Source organism: Pristis pectinata, chromosome 19 (assembly GCF_009764475.1).
Source record: "Pristis pectinata isolate sPriPec2 chromosome 19, sPriPec2.1.pri, whole genome shotgun sequence".
Classification (NCBI taxonomy): domain Eukaryota; kingdom Metazoa; phylum Chordata; class Chondrichthyes; order Rhinopristiformes; family Pristidae; genus Pristis; species Pristis pectinata.
Genome location: NC_067423.1, coordinates 43,623,451 through 43,642,498, shown reverse-complemented (window position 1 = coordinate 43,642,498; position 19,048 = coordinate 43,623,451). Strand labels below are relative to the sequence as shown.

At 44.7% G+C, this 19,048-nt stretch overlaps 1 protein-coding gene across 2 annotated transcripts in view; it reads right to left on the bottom strand.

Moving 5' to 3' along the window:
• Nucleotides 1-19,048, bottom strand: part of appl2 (adaptor protein, phosphotyrosine interaction, PH domain and leucine zipper containing 2) — a 64,508-nt gene that overhangs the window by 32,078 nt on the left and 13,382 nt on the right. The window contains exons 5-7 of one of the 2 annotated variants that reach the window (XM_052033407.1): nucleotides 12,899-12,986; nucleotides 11,166-11,207; nucleotides 2,370-2,428 (exon numbers count right to left, since the gene is read on the bottom strand). In XM_052033407.1, the coding sequence (XP_051889367.1) occupies nucleotides 2,370-2,428; nucleotides 11,166-11,207; nucleotides 12,899-12,986 (189 nt within the window). The remainder of the gene's footprint in view (nucleotides 1-2,369; nucleotides 2,429-11,165; nucleotides 11,208-12,898; nucleotides 12,987-19,048) is intronic. The other variant, XM_052033409.1, reaches the window with a different exon arrangement.

Sequence of the window (19,048 nt, the reverse complement as noted above, 5' to 3'; positions counted from 1 at the left end):
TTGGAGAGGAGGAGGATGAGAGGTGACTTGATAGAGGTGTACAAGATGATGAGGCATAGATCGAGTGGACCGTCAGAGACTTTTTCCCAGGGCAACAATGGCTAACACGAGGGGACATAATTTAAAGGTGATCGGAGGAAGGTATAAGGGGGATGTCGGGGTAAGTTTTTTTTTACACAGAGAGTGGTGGGTGCGTGGAACGCATTGCCGGCAGAGGTTGTGGGGGCAGATACATTTAGGGACATTTAAGAGACTCTTAGATAGTCACATGAATGATAGAGAAATGGAGGGCTATGTGGGAGGGAAGGGTTAGATAGATCTTAGAGCAGGATAAAATGTCAGCACAACACTGTGGGCCGAACGACCTGTTCTGTGCTGTAGTGTTCTATGTTCTACAGCTTCCACATGGCTTGGTTTAGTCAGTCACAGCGGTCACAAGGCTGACAGAGATGAAGAGAGGGGTGTCTGGCACACTGTCAGTCCAAAAGATCGTGCAGAGCCCGGAGACTGTGAGCTCCACTCTGCACAGGCTGACACCTGGAATGAGCAGGCCGTCTTCTGGCCACAGTCTGGGCTCCCATCTGCTGGAGTTTAAGATGAGCGAGAGATGACTTGATTAAAACATACCAGACTCTGAAGGGTCTTAACAGGGTGATTACGGAGAAGCCGTTTCCTCTTGTGAGAAAATCTAGAACTAAGTCACTGTTTAAAAATAAGGGACCATCCATTTACGACAGAGATGAGGGTAAATCTTTCCCTCACAGGGTCATGTCTCATAGAACATAGAACAATACAGCACAGAACAGGCCCTTCGGCCCACAATGTTGTGCCGACATAGCTATTCCCTCCTACCTACGGAATGCCCATATCCCTCTATTTTCCTCTCATTCATGTACCCATCCAAGCCCTTCTTGAAAGCCCCCGATGAGTTTGCCTCCACCACCCTATCAGGCAACACATTCCAGGCACCCACCACTCTCAGTAAAAAAAAACTTACCCCTCACGTCTCTTCTGAACCTACCCCCCTTCACCTTAAATGCATACCCTCTGGTATTGGATCGCTCAATAATGGGAAAAAGATATTGCTTGTCCACCCTATCTATGCCCCTCATAATTTTATACACTTCCAACAGATCACCCCTCAGCCTCCGCCGCTCCAGAAAGAAGAGCCCAAGTTCGTCCAGCCTCTCCTGATAGCACATGCCCTCTAATCCAGGCAGCATCCTGGTAAACCTCCTCTGCACCCTCTCTAAAGCCTCGACATCCTTCCTATAGTGAGGTGACCAGAATTGCACGCAATACTCTAAATGCAGCCTAACCAGAGTTCTATAGAGGTGCATCATAACTTCTTGACTCCTGTACTCAATACCTTGATTAATGAAAGCAAGCATTCCATAAACCTTCTTAACCACCCTGTCTCCAGTGTAGCCACTTTCAATGAGCCATGGACCTGCACCCCAAGGTCTCTCTGCTCTTCAACACTGTTAAGGGTCTTGCCCTTGAGAGTGTACTGCCTCGTGACATTAGTCCTACCAAGGTGCAACACCTCACAGTTATCCGGGTTAAACTCCATCTGCCATTTCTCTGCCCACATCTGCAGCTGATCTACATCACGCTGTATCAGTCGCCAGTCTCCCACACTATTCACTACTCCGTCTCTTTGGAAATCTGTTCCTCAAAGGGAGGTGGAAGCAGAGCCTCTGAATATTCACGGCACCTGTGACCTCTCTTCTCCTGGAATGGACTGCGCAGGTTGTGTTGGGAACTGACTCTGAGGACCGTCGTGAACACAGCAGCAAGCACTCCTGACTCAGGGTGAGAGCTCACTGGGAGTCCAGCAGCGATAGAGTGAAAAGGAAAAATGGGAAGAAGAATGCAGTCAGAGAATTGGTGGGCTCAGGTCTAACATAATCCATTAAATGTATAACACCTCCTTAAAGAACTATGTAAAGGTGAGGAGGTAGAAAGTGGTCAAACAGTAACACAACTTGGATGTATTGTACGGACTACGAGTTCCAGTCCCCACTGGATACCCAGTTGTAATGTAGCGGTTAGCGTAATGCTTTACAGCGCTGGCGAACCAGGTTCAATTCCGGCCGCTGTCTGTATGGAGTTTGTACATTCTCCCCGTGTCCGCGTGAGTTTCCTCCGGTTTCCTCCGACATCCCAAAGACGTACGGGTTAGGAAGTTGTGGGCATGCTGTGTTGGCGCCAGAAGCGTGGCGACACTTACGGGCTGCCCCCCCAGAACACTCTACGCAAAAGATGTATTTGACTTGTGTTTCGATGTACATGTGACTAATAAAGATATCTTATCTTATGGCATCACTGTCCAAGTCATATCTAATCCATCTGAGAATCTTTTTTACCTTTTCATTTTCTCTTCTCTTGGGTAACTTGCTGTACTTTGCCATCGCCACATCATGTTCTACAGAAGATAGATACCAGCACTTTACTTTGGGTATGGATTATTTAAAACCAAGCAATACAATGTGAGGTGCAACACTCAGATTTCACCAAATTAATAATCAGCTAATAACAGGAAAATAGCTGGAAACATAAGGCAGCTGTGTACCAGAGTCAGAATGCTTCGGACTGAACAATTCAGGATTGCACCTTCCAGAGCCCAAACCTTCAATGCTGTCAGACCGTTCACCCAACGATTACAGACTCACCTGCTTCGTTCTCCAGCACTCTCTGCCTACGTATGTATCAATTCTAGCACTTATGCAATTTTATCTTTTTATCAGTGAATACTGTCCTGGTTTTCCCAGGAGAGCGAATATCCAAAATGCCATCCCTGTATCCCCCGTGAAAATTTTGAGGCAAGAATAAAAACAACTGAACAAATTGAGAATTGATAGAGACTGAGCTCTTTGTGACTCTTGTAACAGGGGCAAGATGATACAGGATTTAGGCACATCCACCTCCAGAGCTCTGTGCAAGAAAGACTGAATTGATCTTCTGCAATAAGGGCGTACAGGTCCTCCCCCACCCTTACCACATTCTACAGGGGTACCACTGAGAATGTTCTGACCAGCTGCATCTCTGCCTGGTACGGTAACTGTTACATCTCTGACCGGTACGGTAACTGTTACATCTCTGACCGTATGTCTTTGCAGAGAATTGCGAGTTCAGCTGAAAAGATCATTGGAGTACCTCTTCCCTCCATCCTGGACACCTACAACACACGATGCACCCGCAAGGCCTGCAGAATCATAGGTGACCCCTCTCATCCCTCCCACGACCTATTTGTCCCACTGCCGTCTGGCAAGCGGTACCGGAGCACCCGGGCCAGAACTACTAGACTGTACAACAGTTTTTCTCCCCCAGGCGGTCAGGCTCCTGAATACCCTGGAGACAGTCTCAGACAAATGCCGCGTCAAAAGCCCTGGTTTGCACAACAGCGTATAAGAACTCTGGCTGCTGCTGAACATGTTTATACAATTAGTGTAACACACTGAGTTCTGTAATTTCTCCGTCTAATTCGGTTTTGCACTAACCCTGCACTAAATTGTATTCTGTATATACTGTTTCTTGCACTATTTCTACTTGCACAAATTTTTTGTTTGCGTTTATTGTATGTCCTCTGTTCTATGTATGTCCCCTGTTGTGAGAGTCTGGGGGAAACGACATTTCGTTCCTCCATGTTTTTTTAATAGCATATGTGTGTATGACAATAAATTAGCTTGAACCTTGAACAAATGCCCGACTTGTGTACAGCCCGTTCATACGAGCGAGTGTTTGGGAGAGCGGCCGGGTGGATCTTCTGGCTGCAGTGGGACTGCAGGCATCTTCTGCCATGTGGGAACTCGGTTGACTGCAGTATCTGAATGGCTGAGTTAAACACCCTGGTTTAACCACAGGTGGCCTTCGGTCGGCCTTTGTCTTTATTTAAATACATCGCCGGGTGGCTTCATTTCCGACTTGCAAACTGTTCGGGTTACGAACCGTAAGATAGCAAGTTGGAACAGCCCCAAATCAGGTGGTATCAGTCTCCATTTCTACAGCTGGGAAGTCAGCATTCCTGGGCGAGTCACAGAGAGAGAGATCACAAAATGGTCACAAAGAAAAGTCATCCATTAATGTGGTGAAGTTATGTTGTGAAAGGATCAGGAAGGAAATCATTTCAGACAAAATAGTGCCTTCTCTGCTGAAGATGTGCCCATCTGTAGCCTCCCCTCCTTGGACTCTGTCTTTACCCCTTGCTGTCTTGGTGAAGCAGCAGCATAATCAAAGGCCCCACCCACCCGGGTCATTCTCTCTTCTCTCCTCTTCCATCAGGTAGAAGATACAGGAGCCTGAGGGCACGTACCACCAGACTGAAGGACAGCTTCTACCCCACTGTGATAAGACTATTGAATGGTTCCCTTACACCCTGAAATGGACTATGACCTCACGATCTACCTTGCTGTGACCTTGCACCTTATTGCACTGCACTTTCTCTGTAGCTGTGACACTTTACTCTGTACTGTTATTGTTTTTACCTGTACTACCTCAATGCACTCTGTACTAACTCAATGTAACTGCACTGTGTAATGAATTGACCTGTACGGTTGGTATGCAAGACAAGTCTTTCACTGTATCTTGATACAAGTGACAATAATAAACCAATACCTAGCATCTTTGGTACTGGAACCTTTCCTGCCTCAGACTCCTCCATCTCACATAAACCACACATCACAGAAATAACACACACAAAGATAAGCATGTTGCTGGGGGTCTTGTAACCAGGGAACCTAGGGATGCAAATGATTGCCGTTTCTCAGCTACCTTTTCAGTGTAACCGGATTGAGCACATCTTTTGCAGAAGTATTATTATTTTTAAAACAGTGTGGGCCGATTACTCTGTTGCAGGTTCTTTGCAGATTAGTTCTACCAAAGCAGCAGAAAGGCAGTTAGTTACCCTACTTGTAACTGATGTGCAGCAATCTCAGTGGTGCACTTCCTAGGATCCTGATACAACCGGCACCTCACTGATGTTCAACCGCAGGTGTTACCAAAACCACTCAGCTACATATTAACTCACTGCTTTGAGAGGCCATAGAAGGCCAGTGTTTAAAAATCACAGCGCGCTGGGCCAGGGATTGATCAGCGGGAGATTTGGCTGGCTGAGGTTAAACTGGCACACTGAACAAAAAGCTGAAAAGTGCTGGTTAGGAAATAATGCCCCATAGGATGAGAAATGAATCTTGGTCTGTTTTTGTGGCCAAATTCAGTGCACTAGCAACGACATGCAAGCAAAGAGCTGAAAAATGAGCCCAAAATAAAATAAAATCATGTGAACAATTGGTGTGAGCTGCTGGTATCAGCCACACCTCCAGAGGCAGCCCACTCAACAGCAGGCATCAGTGGCTGGCTGCCTAACTCACCAGCAGCAGCCCTCAAGTTAGGTCCTGGTGTGGGAGAGCCAATACAAGGGAGCACTACTGCTCCTCCTGGGTCCACTGCAAGGTAGTTCCTTCTAAATTACAGAGAATTACCTTTCTGTTGGCCGATACAAAGACTACTGGGGATTCATGAGCAAATCAGACTCAATAACTAACAGAGAGCAACTTGTTGACGGGTGTTAGGGCTTTAACATGATATTCAAAGACACAACCCAACATGTAATGCCCAAGACATGGGTTTGGCCGAGTACAGACCACCTCACACTTGTGAACAGGTGCAACTGATACGGGTACATCAGATCGTTATTCTTTAGCTTACGTCTGCATTAATTAAAGCACAGTTAGAAACCTGGATCCAAAACAATTGCATACTTAATGTCAGATTTCTATTCTATTGGTAGATTAACATTTGAACACGAAATGGGTAAAATTTACCTGACAATAACCCAGTAAAATATTTCTGATGCTCAGCTCATAAAGATTTGATGGGCTGTGTAACTTTCTTACAAAGTCAACAATATTCTGTGTGGGGACCTTAAAGTGGTGAGTTACCATCACTGCTGATGTCTGTTGAGGTGCTGATGTTATACTTGCCCAATGTCGAAGTTAAAGCTTTATACGATGTGCACATAACAAGCATAATAAAATTAAAATTGATGACTTTAATCTACTTGTAGATGAGGCAAACCAAATTAACAGCAATCATGTGGAGGGTGAATACATGGAGTGTCTCGGAGAGGGTTTTGGTAAGCTGAGGAACCAATGAGGGAACTTGTTTTGTGTAATAAGAAAGGAGCCTTTTGGGAGTAGCGATCATAATATAGTAAAAGTTTATATTAAGATTTAAAGTGATCTACTTTAACCTGAAGCCAGCATCCTAAATCTGAACAAAGCCATGAACCACGAGTTGGCTATGGTAGATTGGAAAATAACTTTAAATACGTATTACAGCAAACAAGTAATGCCTACCTTTTAAAGGATATATAGTTTACATGTTTTATAAGGCAAAAAACTCAGCAGGAAAAGTGGTCCTGTCACAGCTATCACGAGAAGTCAAAGATATTAGATCAAAGTAAATGGTATAAAAGATAGCCAAAACAGAGCAGTAAGCCTGAAGAGTGGGAAAGTTTCAGACGTCGGCAAAGGAAGACAAGACACTGACCGGGAACGGGAAAGCAGAATGTGAGGAGGCTGGCAAAGGACATAAAAACAGGTCGTAACCACTTCTTCAGATGTGCAAAAAGGAAACACCTTTCTGACTCCGTAATGAAGAAATGACAGAAGAAGAAAAAATGAGTATGTTGCATCTGCTTTCACAGGGGACACAGAAAACTTCCTGGAAATCAACCTACATGTTGAGAGTGAACATAGAACACTACAGCACAGTACAGGCCCTTCGGCCCACAATGTTGTGCCGACATTTTATCCTGCTGTAAGATCTATCTAACCCTTTCCTCCCAAACAGCCCCCTATTTTTCTATCATTCATGTGTCTATCTAAGAGTGTCTTATATATCCCTAATGTATCTGTCCCCACAACCTCTGCCAGCAGTGTGTTCCACGCACCCACCACTCTCTGTGTAAAAAACTTACCCCTGACATCCCCCTTATACCTTCCTCCAATCACCTTAAAATTATGTCCCCTCGTGTTAGCCATTGCCGCAATGGGAAGAAGTCTCTGACTGTCCACTCGATCAATGCCTCTTATCATCTTGTACACCTCGATCAAGTCCCCTCTCATCCTCCTCCTCTCCAAAGAGAAAAGCCCTAGCTCGCTCAACCTATCTGAAAGAGGAGTTCAGTAAAATTACCATTAGTAAAAAGGTAGTATTGGAGAAAGTGCTGGTACTGAAAACTAATTACCTGTATCATAGGGTTTTGAAGGAGATGGCTGTGGCTTTTTTTTTTAATCAAAATAAACCTTATTCATAATAAAAGACAAACTATATACAATAATAAAACAGTGCAAACCTTTACATTCATGTACAGATCAACCATCAGTGTTACGTTTTGTAAAAAACCACAGCAGCGATGCCATCCGTGTGGCTCCCTGGGAATGATACCCCAATCCCTACTTACAATCTTTAAGGGGCTTCCTCGCCTGACCCTGCCCCTCCCTCTCCAGTGGCAGAAGAACCTAAACTGTTGTCCTTCCCCACCGAGCCCTCGCATTGGCTGCACCCAGCTTCAGTGCGTCCTTCAGCACGTACTCCTGCAGCCTGGAATGTACCAGTCGGCAGCATTCCCCTACGGACATCTCGCAGATGCACTATATATCATCTCCAGAAATCCAGACTGTATAGCAGACCCCACAGATTGGAAGGTAGCAAATGTAACTCCATCATTTAATAAAGGTGGGAGAGAAAATAGGGAACTCTGATGTCTACATTAGCTTGACATTAGTGGCAGGGAAAATGCTGGAGTCTATTATTAATCAAATAGTCACAGAGCACTTGGAAAATAATACTGAGGTTGGGCTGAGTTGACAAGGATCTGTGAAAGCAAATCACGTTTGACAAGCCTGTGGAATTTTTTGAGCTTGTAACTAGCAAAACAGGTAAGGGCACACTAGTGGATGTGGTGCGCTTGGAGTTCCTGAAGGCCTTCAATAAGGTTCCGAACAAGAGATTATTAAAAGTTAGTGCACATGGTATTGGGGGTAATATTGTCAGAGGCCAACAGAGGTGAAATCGAGAGAGGGGATAAGCAAGGCGTTGTCAGGTAGGGAGGCAGTGACAAGTGGGTGCCCCAGAGGCCAGCGCTTGGTCCCATCCATTCACCATTTACATCAGTTGCTTGTACAAGGGAACCAGGCGTAACCAAGTTTCCTTATGATATAGTGTGGGTTGCGAGGAGGATGCAGAGAGACTACAAGAGGATAGAGACAGGCTGATGAAAGACAAGTTATGAAAATCTAGTAGAAAGGAGAAGAGCAGAGTATTCTTTAATTGGTTAGAGACTGAAAGGTGCTGGCATTCAGAGGGACCTGGCTGAATCACTGAATGTTAACCCGCAGATACAGAAAGCATTTAGAAATGCAAACAGTAGGTAAGCCCCTGCTGCAAAAGAATTTGAGTACAGGAGTGAAGATCCCTTCCTCCAGCTATGTAGAGAGCAGATGATGCTGCATCTGCGACACTGTGTATAGGTCTGGTTTCCCTACCCAATGAAGGACACACTTGTGATAGGAGGAGAGCGGCGAAAGTTCACCAGCTTAATTCCTGGATGGCGGAATTGTCGTACGAGGAGTGTTAAACAGTAACTGGGTCTGTGCTCTCAGCAGATTGAAAGAATAAGAGGTGTACAAAATTCTGACGGGGTTTGACAGGGTAGATGCAGGAATGATGGCTGGGGTTGTCTGGAACCAAGTGTCAGTCCCCAAAAGAGCCATTCAGGATGATAATGAGAAGGAATTTCTACAATTCTGTGGGGGGTGAAGCTTTGGAATTCTGAATCCAGGAGGGCTGTTCAGTCTCAGTCGCTGGGATACTCAAGGCAAAAATCAACAGATTTTCAGATATTAAGGAAATCAGAGGATGTGGAATATGTGTAGTAATGTGACACTGAGGTACAAGATCAGCCACAATAGCCCCCTCCTGCTTCTAATTGGATAGGAAAGGTTTGGAGGGTTATGGGCTAAACGAGGGCAAATGGGACTGGCTTAGAGGGGAATCTTGGTCGGCATGGACCGGTTGGGCCGAAGGGCCTGTTTCCGTGACTCTAAATCTTCATGCCCTTACGTACGCCTCTAAAGCTCTCATTGGTTTACTCAGAACAAAAACAACTGCAACTCAAGTGATTCTGTTGGGTTTCTAGTTATTGTTCCTAAGTGTCTCAGAGGTGAAATTCTAGTCACACCCTTCATGAAGCCCCATCTTTTCCTCTCTCTAAACTCCATGTGCAGTCCTTCTAAGCTCACCCTTCCTCTCATATTGGCCTCAAGATACCACCCACTTCCACAGTAGGTGCCATGCTTTCAGCCACTTGGGCCCCAATGATTCAATCAACGCCCCATTACTAATGACCTCGAAGGAAAGGCTTTGCAAAACGGATCTGTGCTTGTGTTTCCGACCAAGATTCTGATCAGCCATCCCACTACCTCCTTTGATTCCCTGCCCACCATTCTTAATATCTCTGCCGAGTGCTTGGAACATTTTCCATGCCACCTTTGTGGAAGTAGATAGTCTTAGAGTAACCTTCCAACTTGAGGAATAGCAAACAGCAGGAACTGAGAGAATGTCAGTGTGTCATGTAAAATGTTCAATAATTAATCAAACATTAAAATTTTGAGGAGTTTATGTAACTGTGACAACAGTTATTTTAATCAATGGTTAAAATGTGCACAGATACTTTGAGAAGATATCTGGAAATGATGTTTTAGATTACGATGGATAAGATCTGGAAAATGTCCTGTTTAATTGCTGGAGATTTGAAAGTGCTTCACCGCTCCATTTACAAAACCCAGTGACAAAAAGTAGTCTCCACTGACAAGAATCCTTGGTGAAACTGCATCAGCTCATGATCGCAGGGAAAATTGCTCTCAATCTGTATCTGTACATAAACGGAAGTGACCTTCCCCGAGAACTGCCAGCACAACATTAAAGAACACAAAGCTTGTGCAATGCTCTCCCCATATCATTCAATGGGATGTTCAATATTTATATTTTCTACGTGCTATAACTTAAGTCCAAACAAAAGATGGTAGATCTGAAGCAGCAAAGTGGCACAGCTGTTAGCGCTGCTGTCTCACAGCTCTAGGGGCACGAGTTCGATCCTGACCTCGGACATTGTCTGTGTGGAGTTCACACATTCTCTCTGCGACCGTGTGGGTTTCATCTGGGTGTTCTGGTTTCATCCCACGTCCCAAAGCTTTGCCGGTAGGTTAATTAGCCGCTGTAAATTACCCGCTGGTATGGATTAATGGCAAAAATGAGTTGATGGACATGTGAATGAGATTGCAGGGATATAAGAGAAGGGGAATGGGACAGATGGGATATCTCTGAGGAGGGCCGGCATGGTCCTGATGGGCTGATTGGTCTCATTGTGTTGTCATAAGATAAAGGAGGCACATTTACTACCATTTTGACGTGTTATGTGGGGAACACAGCACTTGTAGGGATTGGACTTAAACAGCCGTGAAAAGATGCAGTTCCACATCACACGAGAAGGATTAGAAGAGGTGCCAAAGTGGCAGGGACAGCGTCATAGCATATCAACGTAAGCAGTCCTTAACTAACAGGACTTGTTAGCTGGATACTTGGAATAGCAAACACCTGACGACCGTGCCCTCTTCTCAAAGCTATTGTCAGGCAGTAACAGCTACTTCCCTTCAACCATTCGGTTCGTGGACCAACCGGCACAAGATAACTGGAGCTTACCAACACTATGACCACTTTGATCACTTTGCACTAAAATGGACTTTTTTTTTGTTCTAATTATGTTCTTTCTTGTAAAAATGGTGTTTAATTTCTGTTTTTCTTGTGACTGCTGCTTATCTGGTGCTCTGTGCCTGTGATGCTGCTGCAAGTAAGTTTTTCATTGCACCTGTGCACACATGGACTTGTGCATACGACAATAAACTCAACTTGACTTTGAATTTGCCTGAAACTGACGGAATGAAAAGCGTCTCCCGAAGGACAGGAAAGTTTTGCACGTAGCAATAAGACAGTCTGCTGTCACTAAAGCCGGGCATGCAGCCGCGGACATGAGAGAGAGCAAGAAACCATTTCTAAAAAAGGGTAAACAATTAAAACTGGAAATGAAAAAATATACATACCATTACTAGCAAGTAGAAACAAATCTTTTAAAGTGCTTACTTCTGCAAATGATAAAACAGTAATGCTCAGTGTAAGGCACAAAATAAAAGTCAAAAACAGATAATCCAAATAAAATAATAATCAGCATTAATTATGATCTGGCTTAAATACATTAGCCAGATCTATGATTCTGTCTGATGTAGTACCATTTATAAGATGCTTGCTTGTACAACTTTCTTAATAAATTAATGGTAATTAATTATAGCAAATGCAAATCAAGTGAGAGGGCGAATATGATCTAACAGGGAACTGTCAAATAATTGTCTAACCACTTTTATGATTAAAGATAACCATTTCAGGTATCTTTTTTCCCTATAATGCAAATATCATCCAAACGAAAGAAGTAAAATTAATTTAACAACGACATGAACTACATTTCACTTTCCACCAGTACAGTGCTATTCTGCATCAATCAGCATTGGCTATGAAGGAATTCAACAACAGAAAGGAGTTGAGTTTACCCCAGAAGAGGATCATTAATCCAGGGTTGTTAAGGATCTACTTATTTCAGTTCAGTCTGTCAGTACTGCTTTCACGATGTATTATGCATTATAGCTCCTCCTCACAGACTCAGTTTACATAGACACATAAAAACAGACAAAGTAAATCTTTGGCTAAATAATTTAAAAGATACCATTGAGTCATTTAGCTTGGTTTCTCAAAGGCTGGGAATGCATGTGGTTTTATATTGTCATAGAATGCACAACTGATGATTTGTCCATGCATGGTACTGAACTGAGGGTGTAGACCTACAGAAAATGGATGAGGACATTAACTAAATAATGCAGATCTGGCACTTCAGCTTTTTACTCCAGATCAGTTGGCACATGGGCGAGTTTAAAATATCTGTATACCTAACGGCTCTGCACCAGCTACCAACAATAGCTCAACGCATACAACAGACAATAGTACTAAACTTGCAGGTGGTGTGACCTGTGACACAATATAATAATTGAATAAGGTCATGTCTGCTAAAACGAAGCACCCTCTATAACAAAAGCAAGGCCCTGGGATTAAATGATACTTATGGAATGATAGATCTTGCAAGAGCCGTCATCAAAAATTAACCACAGATTACGTTCCCTAGTACATTAGCTTCAATTCAGTTGGAAATTTGCACCCTTTAATAAAGATCTAAGTTGCTGCATTCCACTTTCCATCTGCAGACATAACTTTTTAAATTAAAGTCGTTTCAAGAAAAAGGAGGGTCAAGGTGCACTTATTTCATTGCGTTATTCCTGAACAATCCCAGGATTATGGCACACTGAAATGGTGTGTAACACACTATAGAGAATATGGCATTTCAGATTGAATCTATATGATGGAGATAAAGAAACGCATTTCAAATCATAATTACATTAGGAATATTCCCCATTATATTTCTGCTTTATTTTACGTCTAATCTTCTGATATACAAAGGATTGATCACCAGAGTAACTAAAATGAACATTGTGCCTAAACGTCGACCATTTCCCTCCACAGATGCTGCCCGATCTGCTGAGTTCCTGCAGCATTTTGAAAATGGTTATGCTGTTTTACCACAATACAGATAAATAAAGCTTCTTGCAATATCTGCAATGACAAATATATTCCCTTATCAAATACTGCGATGGCAAATAATGCTAAGCATTTAATATTACGTACTCCTCGGATGAATCCAAGAGTGTAAGAAATGGCTAGAGTTCAACATTACCGGTAAGATCTCTTTCCCTGAACTGTATCATTGGGAATATCATGGTGTCAGCAACTTGTTTAGCTAGTTCCGTATGGAGAGAATTTAGCTGTGAAGAAAATGATGATTTTATTAGTTACACTTATTACCATTCAACGATGAACTGACCATTCTAATTATATACATAACACAAAACCCACAGCACAGAAATTGGCACTTGGCCCAAATCATCACAGCATGGAAACAGTCCACTCAGCCCACCACATCCATGGTGACCAGTGGGTGCCCATCATGTACTAACCCCATCTCCCAGCACTTGGCCCTCAGCCTTCTGTGCCTCAATGATCAAGTGCTCGTCTGGAAACTTCTTCAATGCTGTCAGTGACTCTGCTTCCACCACTCCCTCCGGCAGTGTTTTCCAAGAGGGGATCTCTTCCCCTCTATCTGCGTTCTCTAGTTTTGATATCATAGGACTGTACAGCACAGAAATGGGCTCTTTCGACCCACCTCATACACACCAGCCATCGTGCCTGTTTATACTAATCCCATCTGCCCACATTAGGTCCGTATCCCTCTTTGCCCTTCACATCCAAGTACCTCTCCAAACGCCTTTTCAACGTTGCAATTGTATCTGCCTCCAACACCTCGTTCCATACACCGACCACCCTCTGTGTAAAAGAAAAACTTACCCCACAGATCCCCGTTAAATTTCTCCCCTCTCGCCTTAAACCTGTGCCCTGGGAAAAAGACTCCAACTATCGACCCTATCTGTGCTCCTCAGAATCCATAAACCTCGATAAGGTCACCCCTCAGCCTCCTACGTTCCAGTGAGAACAAACCCAGCCTGTCCAATCCCTCCTTGTAAATACAGCCCTCCATCCCTGGCAACGTCCTGGTGAATCTCTTCTGCACTCTCTCTGTTGCTACCACATCCTTCCTGTAGTGTGGTGACCAGAACTGTACACAATACTCTGTGTGGTCTAACCAATGTTTTGTACAGCTGCAACTCGACGTCCCAACACTTATACTCAGCGCCTTGGCATACGAAATGCCTCCTTCACTACCCTATCTACCTGTGTCACTGCTTTCAGGGAGCTATGGATTTCCACCCCGAGACATCTCTGTACGTCAATGCTCCAAATGCCCCTGCCATTTACTGTATATGTCCTACACCAATTTGACTTCCCAAAGTGCATTACCTCACACTTGAGAAACAAAGGACCTCAGGTGCTGGGATCTAGATGAAAAACATGACGACGCTGGAGGAACTCAGCAGGCCAGGCAGCATCCGTGGAGAAGAGCAGGCGGTCAATGTTTCGGGTCAGGACCCTTCTTCAGGACTGAAGATAGGAAAAGGAGGGAAAAGCAGAGCAGTGATAGGTGGACAGAAGAGGGGAGGCGGGTGGGCACAGGGTGGCGATAGGTAGATGCAGGTCAGAGATGGTGGGGGGGAGGAGGGGAGGGCAGACCCACCGGAGGATGGGTCACAGGTAAGGAGAGAAAAGAAAGGGGGTAGGAAAAAGAGAGAGAGGCTAGGAAAGGGAAGAAGAGAAGCATGGTTGGGGGTGGGGGGGGGTGGTGGTGGGGGAGGATTACCTAAAGTGGGAGAATTCAACGTTCCTGCCGTCAGGCTGCAAGGTTCCCAGACGGAAAATGAGGTGCTGTTCCTCCAGTCTGCGCTTGGAATTCTCCCGGCAGTGGAGGAGGCCGAGGACTGACATATCAGTGACAGTGTGGGAGGGGGAGTTGAAGTGACCGGCAACAGGGAGATGCAGGTCGCGGTTACGGACGGAGTGCAGGTGCTCTGTGAAATGGTCATCTAGTCTGCATTTGGTCTCACCGATGTAGAGGAGGCCACACTTAGAGCACCGAATGCAGTGGATGATATTAAGGGAGGTGCAGGTGAATCTCTGTCTCACCTGAAAGGACTGTTTGGGTCCTTGGAATGGAGGTGGTGTAGGGGCAGGTGTTGCACCTATGGGGGGGCGGGGGGGGGGGGCTGCGGGTAGGGTGGAGTAGGCGGTGGAAAGTCCCTGGGGTGGGAGCGGGATGGGTGGGGGAGGAGTGAATGAGGGAGTCACGGAGAGACAGGTCCCTGTAAAAGGCAGAAAGGGGTGGGGAGAGGAAGATACACTTGGTGCTGGGGTCCCGTTGGAGATGGCGGAAGTGGCGGAGAATGATGTGTTGGATACGTAGGCTGGCGGGATGAAACGTGAGGACAAGGGGGACCCTGTCCCCGTTGGGTCTGGGAGGGGTGGGGGTGAGAGCAGAGGTAGGGAAATGGCAGAGATGCGGGTGCGAGCTCTCTCCACCACAGTCGGGGGGAAGCCCCGGTTAGGAATGAGGTTGGACATCTCGGATGTCCTGCAGTGGAAAGCCTCATCGTGGGAGCAGATGCGGCGGAGGCAGAGAGATTGAGAAAAAGGGATCGCGTCCTTGTGAGAGACAGGGTGGGAGGAGCTGTTGCCTCACAGTTGTCTGGATTAAATTCCATCTGCCACTGCCTGCCCAACTTTCCAGCTGCTCCACGTCCTGCTGTATCCGTAGACAACTCTGTACTACTCCACCAATTTTCACATTGTCTGCAAACTTACTGATCAGACCAGCCCACATTCTCATCCAAGTCATTTATTTCTATTAAAAACAACAAAAAGGAGAAACGTTTCGTGCAGTCTACCCTACCTATACCCCTCTTTTTTTTTAAAACATACCCTAATCATGTCCCCTCTTAACCCCCTCCACTGCAGGGAGAACAGAGCCAGCCTCTCCTCGTAACTGAAACACTCCGTCCCAGGCAACATCCTGGTAAGTCTCCTCTGCACCCTCTCCAGTGCTACCACATCTATCCTACAGTGTGGTGACCAGAACTGCATACACAACTCCAGCTGAGGTTCAGCTAATGTTTTATAATATTGGAACATAACCTCCCTGCTCTCGTATTCGATGCCCCAACTAATGAAGACCAGTATCCCATATACCTTCAGAACCACGTTATCTACCTGTGCTGCCACCTTCAAAGGTCTTCAGACTTGCACACCAAGTACACGTCCACCAAGTGCTGAGTATTTCCAGCATTTTCATTTTTTTTTAATCAACACCTCCTTCTAATCCTTTCTCCCTCATGAACTCATTGAACCTCCGTTTAAATTTCTGACCTGTACCTTAATCACGAACATCTTGACAACCTGTCAAATACCAGTCATGCAAATTGAATGGTGATTCTCATTGTCAAACCTTTGGCACTAATTTGCTCATTATAGCATCTATCTCTTTCCATTCCAGACATTCACGCAGATAAGCAGGTCTCTCCCGTCAACACAGACTCAATTTTCCCGCTGAGTATGAACATAATAAAAATATCTTAATAAACTGACCAAAGTTGTTGCTATTACAATACACAATAAGTAAAGCAACTCTTTATTCTGCACCTGGTTCACAAAGCTGCAGGTAATAAGCTCAGTCGGTGCTGAGTTTAGGGATAGTGTTTCGTTTCCCATCCAACTGAGAAAATTATTTATTTTTAAGTGTTCACTTCTGTCACGTGTATCCAATACTCTGTGCCCAGCTGTATATCCATGCTGTCAAAGCATGCATCACAATCACAGATACAGGAGCCTGAGGGCATGAATCACCAGATTTAAGGACAGCTTCTATCCCACGGTGATTAGACAATTGAACGGTTCCCTTATACAATGAGATGGACTCTTGACCTCATGATCTACCTTGTTATGACCTCGCACCTTATTGTCTACTTGTACTGCACTTCCCTGTAGTTGTGACACTTTACTCTGTACTGTTATTGTTTTTATCCTGTACTACATCAATGCACTCTGTACTAACTCAAAGTAACTGCACTGTGTAATGAATTGACCTGTACAATCGGTATGCAAGACAAATTTTTCACTGTACCTCGGTACAAGTGACAATAATAAACCAATACCAATACAATCTGCTTGGGGCTGTGGAGAAGTTGGAATTGATTCTGTCCTGTGGTCTTTATGGGAACCAATCACATACGTTGGACCAGAAACATTTTGCTGAAGGAGTGAGAGCAGCTAGGGACCAGACCAAACCAAACAACAAAAGGAATAATCTGTGGATTACTTACCAAGCCATGGAGAAACTGGCATGGGGTCAGTAAGATCAGAGAGCTGAATGCATGGCTCAGAGATTGGTGTGGGAGAAAAGGGTTTCAGTTCATAGGGACTGGGGAAAGAGGGAGCTGTTCCCCTGGGATAAGCTTCACTTGAATTGAGCTGGGACTAATGCCTGAGTGAATCTAATAACCAGAGCTGTAGATAAGACTTTAAACTGAATAAGTGGCAAGGTAGTTTCAGGTGAATGGAAAGCAACTCAAATTTTTGCCCACACACAAATCAAGAAATAACTCACCTTAGTGTGACAGAATTAGATGGGGTGGAATTTTTAAAGTGCATTCAGGAGAGCTGCTTGTGCCAGTAGGTTAATCTTCTGACTAGGATGGGATGGTTCTAGTCTTAACCCAAGGGAATGAAGCCAGGCACTGAAAGAAGTGCCAGTGGGTGAGCACTTTGGGAAGAGTGACCACAATTCTATGTTTCCAGGTAATTATGGAAAGGTGCAAGGATGGGCAGGAAATGGGGTGGAAAGGCTGATTTTAACATCATTAGACATAACTTGGCAAATGTAGAGTGGGAGCAAGTACTTTCCGGTAGAACGAGGCGGTAGTGAATTTTAAAAGTGAACTAGGAGAATTCAAGGCTAGCATGTTCCCATAAGGGTGAATGGTAAAAACAGCAGGTCCGGAGCATCCTGGCCATCGAGGGTTTGATCAGGGGAAACAAAAAGAGTATGGAAGGTATGGACACCAGAAATGGGAAGGCCCTTCAGGAACATCATGTGGGGAGAGGGGGAGTAAAAAGAAATTAGGAGGGCAAAGAGGGGCCATGTAATACCACTGGAAGATAAGATGAGGGAAAATCAAAAAGAATTTTTAAGTATATTAAGAGCAAGAGGGTAACCAAGGAAAGAGTGGGGCCCATTAAGAACCTAAGGGGCAATCTGTGTGTGGAGCCACAGGAAGTCAGCAAGATCTTCAATGAATACTTCTCTTACGTTTTCAGTAAAAGACGTTGCGGCTGGAGATTTTGGGGAGGGGAATGGTGATGTTCTAGAGCATTTTATCATTAAAGAGGTGTTAGATGTCTTGGTAGACATAAGGGTGGACGAGATCTATCCCAGAGTGCTATAGGAAGCAAGGGTGGAGATATCTGGGACCCTGGGTGAGGTGCCGGAAGACTGGAGGACAGTAAATCTGGTCCTTTTATTGAGGAAGGGTAGCAGGAATAAACCAGGTGATTACAGGCCAGAGTCTTATGTTAGTGGTAATTAATTTCTTAGAACAAAATTCTATGGGACAGGATTAAGGCAGGGAGTGATCAGTGATAGTCAGCATGGCTTTTTTTATGAGGAGGTCCTGTCTGTCTACTTTGATTGAGTTTTTTGAAGATGTAACTCAGTACAATGATGAGGGAAGTGTGGTTGATGTACTCCACATAAAGTTAGACATTTGACGAGGTCCCACATGGAAAGCTAGTCTAAAAGGTTCAAGCCCATGGGATCCAGGGCAAGTTGACAAATTGGATCCAAAACTGGCTTGGTAATGGGAGACACAGTGGAGGAGTGCTTTTGTGATTGGAATCTTGTGACCAGTGGTATACCACAGGGATAGGTGCTAGGATCTTAATGTTTGCTATATACATTAACATCTTTCATGTTCATACAAGAGGTATAATCAGTAAGTTTGCAGATGACACAAAAGTTGGTGGTGTTGCAGATAGTAAGGAGGATTGTTTCACCCAGGAAGATATTGATCAGCTGGTAAATTGGGCAAAGCAACAGCAGCTGAAGTTTAATCTTGGTAAGGGTTAAAGTGATGCATTTTGAGAGGTCAAATAAAGGTAGGACATACACCATGAATGGTAGGGCCCTAGGAAGTATTGAGAAACAAGGGGACCTTGGTATACAAGGATCCCTGAAGGTGGCAACACAGGCAGAAGGGCATAGGTAGGGTAGACAGTAGTAAATGTCCCCACAGCAGAAGTATCTGCAACGACGGGGCAGAGGCTTAAGGCATGGATTAAGAGGTTTAGAGGGGATATAAGTAAAAATATTTTCACACAGAAGGTGGTT